Raw genomic sequence first — 9,588 nt, 5'->3', positions numbered from 1 at the left:
TTCCTGCAATATTGAATCTCAATATTGATACGTTCGTGAATCCGAGGCCAACCTTGCACTTGTTAAATGACGTTATATGTATTTTTACTACGAAATACAGTATGGTGAGTTTCATTTGCTCCCTTTTATATATATTTTTGGGACTGAGAATACATGCGCTGTTTTTATAAATGTTTTACGAAATAGGCACAAGTACTAAAACTAATTCTACGTGGGTTTAAACCAGAAATATACCCTTAGCTTGGTAACATTAAACTACTTGTCTATGTACGGTAGGCGCGAATCCTAAAGATAGATCTATTGGGCCTGACAAACCCCATCCTGACTATGGGATGCTTTAGTACTTCGAGGTTATTTTAAACACACCTGATCTGGTGTACTTCAGAGGGTAAAACATGAACGTTAAGGCTTGTTACTGGGTGCCTACAACTTATAGAATACTTTTATACACTTGCGAGTGTACATATATTTATAAACGGAAATCTTGTGGTCTATTAATATATCGAAATGATTGTTATGATAAACCTATGAACTCACCAACCTTTTGGTTGACACTTTAAAGCATGTTTATTCTCAGGTATTAAAGAAATCTTCCGCTGTGCATTAGCTCATTTTAAGGATATTACTTGGAGTCATTCATGGCATATTTTGAAAGACGTTGCATTCGAGTCATTGAGTTCATCAAGATTATTATTATGTCAATTATAGTTGGATGTATTATGAAATGGTGTGCATGCAGTCAACTTTCGTTGTAAAGAAAGTTTATCTTTTAAAAACGAATGCAATGTTTGTAAAATGTATCATATAGAGGTCAAATACCTCGCGATGTAATCAACTATTGTGAATCGTTTATAATGTATATGAACGGGTCCTTTCAGTTGGGAGAAAACAAGACATTGTTTACCAAAAAATTCGTACCATTTGGTAATATGAAATTTTGCCTTTTTCGTTTCTTATATCAAGTTTGCAAGAGCTGATATAGTATTTATAATTCCTTCATTTGATTTAAATCAATGAAATATTTCTTAGATTTGATCATAGTGTGTATGTTACTACTATCTGCAATACATAGGTCTTTACCATTTAATTGATGTTGTATTTCTGCAGGATTCATAATAAAACTTCAAATAAGATAAGCAAATAATGAGTTATATTTCAGCAAGATAATCAAATTATATTACCTGCAAACAAGTAATAATCTGAAGTACATAAAAGATAACACTTAATAAAACATATGCGTTATGGTCTAAAACCATTTATTTATGAGTGATACATAAAAAAAACTAAGCATCTTAGAAAATTCAAACCATTCAAGTCTCAAGGTAGCTCAGGTTAATTTAATCAAGATTTGTCAACAGATTCCCTCTCGTTTTCTTTTCTTTTGGGACTTATTTGTAGAGCTAAACAAGATGTTCATGTATTCAAGAAATACTAGACTGATGATCCACGTTACCAGATCATTAATAAGAATCTCCGGAATTCTTATAAGAGCGTCTACTAATATCTTTAATTTTATTCTTTCATGGATCACCGTTATTATTATTATTATTTTTTTTAATTAATATCGTATCTATCTTTGAGTATTTTCCATAATACACTTGGATTTTCGATCATATAATATGTAGATTCTAAGGACTCGTCAATATGTTTGCTAAGAAAAATACTTACTATTGCTTTCTCTTGTTCGGAATAATTGTTATTTTCATTCAGGGTTTCTAAAATACCGTTTGATTCGAGATGTTTTTCTACATTCATAACCCATGTTAAGTAGTTGTTCCCACTTGTTCTAAATGAGCAAATTTAAGCCTTTTCAAATTCGATATTTTCTATTATCAAAAAGATGAATAACATAAATCATAATCATAATCAACTTCTATTCATAGACAAATAATAAAATGAAATTAGAATCATTTTAAATTCATAAGTAGCAAACAACAGAATAATGGTATGATTACAAATAATAAAACCACAAGGGTAGGATAGAATATAGGTTCACCCGGTGGTATATTAGCAACAATGATGATAGTTAATATGACCAATACAATAGGAAAAATCATCCTTGTGTGAATCATTTTTACAAAAACTTTTTGAGAGTAGTAATCTGAAAAATGAAGATTGATTTGTGAAAATGTGAAAACGGAGATGTTTATTTTATATTTGAAAAATATAGTTGTTGTAACGTCGTCAGTTGACGTTAACAACCGTTATGTATATATGACCGTTGTAACGTCGTTAGTTGACGTTAACGAATAAAGTCACTATATCAAAACGCGTATGAGTAATATAAAGGACAAGATTTTTTTTTCTTATTTTAACTTTTAAGATTTACTTTTAATAAAAATACAAACTACTTTTTCTTATTTTAACTTTTAAGATTTACTTTTAATAAAAATACAAACTACTTTTTCTTATTTTAACTTTTAAGATTTACTTTTAATAAAAATACAAACTACTTTTTCTTATTTTAACTTTTAAGATTTACTTTTAATAAAAATAGAAACTACTTTTTCTTATTTTAACTTTTAAGATTTACTTTTAATAAAAATACAAACTATTTTTTCTTATTTTAACTTTTAAGATTTACTTTTAAGAATAAACATTAGTATGCATGAAATAAATAATGATTAATTGCATAAGTAATCATAAATGTTAGATAACATATAAAGACCCCATCGTATTCGTATTGATCGGAATTAATCTCGACCCATGGTACCGTGTTGTCAAATGACGTGTTGCGTACATAAAGTACCGTGTTGTCAAATGACGTGTTGCGTACAATCATGAGGTCTTATTAACATAAATATAAATGTTAGTGAAGTTAATAAGAGTTAGATTACAGAAAATATAATTCAGGCGGTATAACCGACCATATATAACTTAAATAACATAAATATAAATGTTAGTGACGTTAATGAAAGTTAGATTACAGAAATATAATTCAGGCGGTATAACCGACCATATATAACTTAAATAACATAAATATAAATGTTAGTGAAGTTAATAAAAGTTAGATTACAGAAATATAATTCAGGCGGTATAACCGACCATATATAACTTAAATAACATAAATATAAATGTTAGTGAAGTTAATAAAAGTTAGATAATTTCTTACCTTGATTAGTGACGTGTGCCTGCTTAGATAAACCTTGATTATACGGAGCACTTCGTGCTGATAACGTGTTATATTTCAGTAGGCTTATAACTACTTTTAGTGGCCTGGTTCAATATATTCAAATTGAAAGAACCAATAAAAGAGAGATGTGTTGTAGAAGATATAGGAGAGAAAGAGGTTGAAGAGAGGTGTGATGTATTTAACGTATATGTGTTTTTTTGTAACTTACATTATGCACATATATATAGTACAAATTTTACTATCCATATTTGACTAATTACCATCCATATTTAACTACTAAATTTACAACAGAAATATTTTTTTTAATAATTAAAAAAAAAAATAAAGAAATAAAAACTAGTACGGTGTAAACGTTTTCTTTTCTCTTCTGCGAACTCGAAAAACCCTGCATATAATACAAAAGCCCTAATCAATCATCGTTGCTGCGGGTTTCATTATCTCTGCATATTATATGGTCTCTACAACTATCACCACTTCCTCACCTGGTAACTCTTTTAATTCCTTTCTTCGTCGAAGATTATGCCCTGTCGTTTTTTTGTTATATTAGCTGCGATAGTTCATTTCTGCTTCCATTTTTATAAATTTAATTTAATAATTTATAACTTTTCGTTGCTATAGCATATACTGTTTAATTTTATTTTGCAGTAGTATCGACTATAGACTAAATATATTTATCATTTAAGAAAAAAACCTAATTATCATAAAATTTCACCTCTGTATCTATCATTGCATAAATCTCAAACTGTATTTCTGAATAGATTCATGAAAATTAGAATCTCTAAGCAACATCTCACAAATGCTGTGCAGAATTAGGGTTATGAAAAAGTGACAGAGTGCTATGAAGCAACGTTGGATGGTTAGGGCACTTTCTAAAACTATAACCCTAATTTCATCTTCCCGGGCTTCATATTCCACCTCCTCTTCGAGTTTTGCTATCAAGAATGTTACTAAATCCAACTTCGATTCGTCTCTGGCTGACCTTCGACGTCACGTCAAAGACGCCGATTTCGTAGCAATTGACTTGGAAATGACAGGAGTTACGAGTGCCCCCTGGAGAGACTCGTTTGAGTTTGACAGATTTGACGTTCGGTATCTCAAGGTGAAAGACTCGGCTGAAAAGTTTGCAGTTGTTCAGTTTGGAGTTTGTCCTTTTCGATGGGACTCAAATAAGCAGTCCTTTATTTCCCACCCGTTAGTCTCTTCTCTTTGCCTTCAACTTTGCATATGTTGAATAATATTGTGACGATGCAATATTTAAACCTTTTGATTTGGATAACATATTTTAAATAACTTTATGACAGGCACAATTTTTACATATTTCCACGGCAAGAAGTTGGAGGCAATGACGCATCATATGAGTTCCTGTGTCAGACTTCTTCAATTGATTTCTTAGCGAAGTACCAGTTTGACTTTAATCTGTGCGTCAAAGAAGGTACTGTACTCATATAATTATGAATGGTATAAAGGTTTCATCTAAAATAGGAAAACTTTGTCTGCTTGTATGTGGCAGTAAAGTTGAACAATTTTAATGTTATATAAATTTCTGATTTAGGCTGCCATAGATACCACCTAGGCATTAAGTGTCTCTGTATTCTTTTGTTTTATAGGCTTACTTTGTTGATTTTAAAGGAGCTCTGTGTCCCTCAGCCCTTACGTTCTCAGTTGACTTCACTCAAATTGTAGGAAAATTTTATAGCCATTCTATCGTATCAGTGGAACAGAATTTATATGATTCGGTTACCTAGCCCTGCTTAACTTTCTTTAAAACGCCTTTCATTTACAATACCTGTTGTAATTATACTAGAAGTCTACAATACCCATTATTATTGTTTATCTGCATCCCATTATCGAGTTGTTACAACTTTGGATACATTCAGGAATATCTTACATATCCAGAGCACAAGAAGATGAAGCTAGGTTGCAATTACATTCAGCACATGAAGATGATGTATCAGAGTCTCCATCCACAGCTAAAGAAATCAAAGATGTTCCGCTAGTCAGGATGGCAGATATTCTTTTTACGGAGAGAATGAGGAACACGATCAGTGACTGGCATGACTACCTCTTACAGATTAGAAATGGAGGGTCCAACAGGCCTATTGTAGACTCTAATGATTCAACTGATCAGTTTCAGACAATCTTTTTTAGAATGCGTCCAGCGATTAAACTGAATGGATTCACTTCCCACCAACTAAGGTTGATTAAGTCGGTAATGCTTTTTATATATATGATGATCTTGTTTAATAATTAGGACACGTCAATCGTATGTTATGAGCGCCTAATACTAATGTAGTACATGTCATCAATCATGTTGTATACGTATACCACAAACATTAAAGACCTACTGACCTATGGTTTGCTATATCATCTGATTAATCCAGTCATGGGCTTCTTTTTCATCACGTGAATGACAATGAATCTCAGTTATACTTGGTGGTAAATTGTACTCATGAATGCCATGTTTAGAAAGTATACAACTTCACACTTTTAATTCTTTGGGTGTCCTTGTGACTTCACTTACATCTGTGTTTTCTATTTGGCCATGGGGAATGATTTATGCAAGTAAAGTCTGAAGGATGACTTATTATGTCACATTGTTACAATTCCCATCTTTATGTAACGTGTATGTAATATGTTCATGCAGTCATCTTTTGTGTAGCTTATTAAATTTGATTATTTGGACTAGCTAGTACTTTTTCTTTCTTGACTATTAGTTAATAAATTACCTGTTATGTTTTCATCTTTATCATGTTGCACTTGTTTACAACTTGCAAATGTGTTACAAGCTTACAATTGTAACTACACTGTCTCATGAAAAGAGATGTGTTGTAGGTTGTGGGCAAATAGAACACGGAGTACTTAATTTTGGTACAATGCAGGTTGTAGAGAAGAGCTTTAAGGATTTAACTTACATCTGTGTGGATGGTGAACAGTTTGTTGTCTATACAGACTCCAGAAGAGACTTGGATGTGCTTATGGTAAGATACAGATAAAAAAGTTTGAATCTTAATATTTATTTATCGTTGTCCTTTCATATCAAATGTAGAAAGTCAAACATCATATTCCAGATTTTAGTTACGTACAGTCAAGGTTGTAAAAGACGCGAGTCGGGGACGCATCGGCCATGCCTAAAAAACGATGCGTCGGAAGCAACGGGCGTTGACTAACGTTGACTTTTTAAAATAGTTTTATTAAATATATATTTATATATAATATTATAACGGCTCTAGTTATTGAGTCGATAGCAAGCGTCGATTTATTGACGACTTGACTGACTCTTAGAGCCTAAAGTAAATTTCAGGCAGGATTTAAAAACCCGTGGAAATTTGATTTTACCATTTTCATGGCGGCTCAATTTTATTTTATTTTTTAAAACAAATTTCCTACTTTTTGGCCGGAGGTCCACTCGGAATCAATCTCTCTATCCGTCGAATACAGGGAGGGATGACTTTCTCTACTTTTGAGAGTGTTTCACTCTGGGTGGAGAAATGACTTGTCTTTATTCTCGGATAGGGGAAGGATTGTCTACATCTCACCTCCCCCTCTTTATTCTCGGATAGGGGAAGGATTGTCTACATCTCACCTCCCCCTTACACCACCTAGGTGGTATTGGGTTTTGTTGTTGTTGTTTTTGTTGTTATATATAATATTATATAGATCGAATCTTAAAATCTAAACTATATTTACAATAAACATTAAACATGAACAATTAAAAATTATTAACACTATTACAAATATAAATAAAAAAAATGACCGACTTTGACTGACTTTGACCGACTTTTTCCGAATTTGACCGACTTTTTCCGACTTTTTACCTTTGATCGAATTTTTAGCAACGACGCATCGGCCATGCCTAAAAAAATGACGCGTCGGTCGACTTTTGCAACACTGTGTACAGTGATACTGATACAAGGAACATGCACTGAATTATTATATCCATTGGTCTCAAGGTTGTAAAAGTCGCTAGTTGGGGACTAGTCGTTTTGTACCTTGTAGAGACTAGTCTGACGTTTACCAACTTTGAATATATTTGACCTGCTTTGACCAAATAAATCTGACTTTGAACTAATAGACTAAATTGGACTTTTGACAATTTTGACCGAATAAATCGGCCTAGTCGGAGACTAGTCGGTCTACTTCAAAATCCTGATAATCGGACTACTTCAAAATCCTTACTAGTTGGGGACCAGTTGGTAGTTTAATGGACTTTTACAAGCCATGAATTTTCTTCTTCTGCATGCAGGCTCTAGCCAACTACAATGTTTTTTTTGAATAACTGTCCGTCAAAACTTTTGTTTTCATTTCTTACTTCTAATATTCTGCTGAGCTGCAATTTGTGCCCTATAAATGGGCCTTTTAAGTACAGAGTCATCCCTTTGGCTTTGGCCTGAAAATCCTGAACCAATTCATGTATCCATTGCAATTTAGATATGATACGATCTATTAGAAACTTGGACAAAACTTGATAGGGTATGGATATAATATTAATAAAACGTACGACTTTACGCAGGGAGAGGTTAAAGGAAGCCTCTTTAAGGAAGCGGAGATGAAGATAGGAGCTGCAATTGGCTTCAGGCATGTGATTGACCTTCTTTCCTCCGAACAAAAATTGATTGTTGGACACAATTGCTTTCTTGGTATGAAAATCTAATGGATGCTTCTTTAAAAAATAATAACCAGATTTAATATACTAATATAATACTTATTCTTTTATCCTGCCACTTAAGTTTTGTCTTTTTGAAACAGATATCGCTCATGTTTGTAGAAAATTTGTGGGTCCTCTTCCTTCAAATCTTGAGGAATATGTAACATTGGTTAAACAAAACTTCCCATACATAATTGACACAAAGATCCTTTTAAACGCGAATAGCGTATTGCAATTGAAGATGAAAAAAAGCAGCACATCACTGGCCAAAGCTTTTGCCATCATGTGTCCACATATCGCTTCTGGTGACAGCACCGTTGGTTCGGGTTCTAATTCATCTGTTGAAGTAGAGGTTCAGGTGGATGATATGAGGTATGTTTTTTTATAGGATTTGGATTTTACATTTGCAAATATAGCTGTACGTTTTGCATTATTTGGTGATTTATATGTTTATATAATACGTAATATATTATATATTATGCTGAGCTTTATTTGCAGATCATCAAACTGGAACTCTGGGGCTAAGCATGAAGCTGGTTATGATGCTTTCATGACAGGGTGCATTTTTGCCCAATCATGCAATCATCTTGATATTGATTTCACCTCGCTTTCAACGTTGATGAAAGAAGAGAAGCTTCAAAAGTACATTAATACCCTTTACCTCAGCTGGACCAGTGGAGACATAGTTGACCTAAAAACTGGTGAAACTACAACCGAATCTTCAGCATTCAAGAATTTTAAAATCCAATCACCCAAGATTCTGTTTCCAAATATTGTTTTAATTTGGGGCTTTTCGTCCAATCTCAAGGCAAGACAGATCAAAGATTCATTGTGTAAAGTTTTCGGGTTAACATCAGTTACATCTATCTACCATTTGGATAAGACTGCCGTGTTTGTTCAGTTTAGTACACCAGATTTCGTCTCCGATTTTCTTGAACTGCTGTCGAAGATAGAGAAGAAGAATGATGCAATTTACGTTTTGCACCCCCTTTCAGAGCTTTTAGAAGGCGGTCATACTCGTGCTGCTTGTTATGAGGTGTACAAAGAAATTTGTGGTTCGCCCATTTCCAAAGTCTTGTTTGCTGATCAAGCTGAAGCAGTTGGTATTAATTTAAACGCTAAACTATTACAAAGTAAGGCCCAGGATGACGGTTCAATTTGTAAGTCCCAGTTGGCCATTGAAACCGAAACAACAGACACCAAACAATCAATAGAGTCTTCATCGGGTTGTAAAGATCATCCTAAAGAAATACTAGAGATTGTATCCTGCTGAGATATTTGAACTCCCAGCTTGTTAGCTTTTCTCTAGGAAACTACTATTATTATCGGGTCTAATAAGTAGTCATACGTTAGGTGGTCATATGTTTTTTTTATAGATGGCTATGGCTATATGTGAAAAAAAAGAAAAAAAAAAAAAAAGGACAGATTGGGCAACTTTTGACCCGTTTTCTCTTTTGTCAAATGTATCTTATTTATTATTTTACCCCATTGTTAGACATGTTAAATGTAATACTCCAAATCCAATTTCTCACCCCACTGTGTTGACGGAGGTGTTACATGTGTTATATTGTTTACGTGTTAAAGTTTTGGTGAACTTGCTAATATTATGTTAGAGTTACTATAGTATTAAGAAAGAATTAGAAGTAAGCAGAAAAGGTTAAAATTTAAAAAGTTTTGGTGTTCTCGAGATTTTACTACGAGAAAAAGGAAAAGAAGTGGAATAATTATTATGCTTAATTTTCTCTCATAAAGATCCACTTTCATTTTTTTTCTTTCATAAAAAAAAAACTCAGAAATAGAGCCTTAGGCT

General features: G+C 32.9%; 1 protein-coding gene across 1 annotated transcript; it reads left to right on the top strand.

Annotated features, from left to right (window-relative positions):
- Positions 1-3,968: 3,968 nt before the first annotated feature.
- LOC139885847 (poly(A)-specific ribonuclease PARN) lies at positions 3,969-9,180 on the top strand. The gene is made up of 7 exons (XM_071869602.1): positions 3,969-4,324; positions 4,435-4,565; positions 5,011-5,342; positions 6,013-6,111; positions 7,644-7,770; positions 7,880-8,150; positions 8,277-9,180. Exons 1-7 carry the CDS (start codon positions 3,972-3,974, stop codon positions 9,049-9,051), a joined length of 2,088 nt encoding a protein of 695 aa, XP_071725703.1. The 5' UTR covers positions 3,969-3,971; the 3' UTR covers positions 9,052-9,180.
- The last annotated feature ends 408 nt before the right edge of the window (positions 9,181-9,588 follow it).

This window comes from Rutidosis leptorrhynchoides, chromosome 1 (genome assembly GCF_046630445.1).
Source record: "Rutidosis leptorrhynchoides isolate AG116_Rl617_1_P2 chromosome 1, CSIRO_AGI_Rlap_v1, whole genome shotgun sequence".
Lineage (NCBI taxonomy): Eukaryota > Viridiplantae > Streptophyta > Magnoliopsida > Asterales > Asteraceae > Rutidosis > Rutidosis leptorrhynchoides.
The sequence above is the reverse complement of the archived record's forward strand: the minus strand, read 5'-3'. Positions and strand labels throughout refer to the sequence as shown.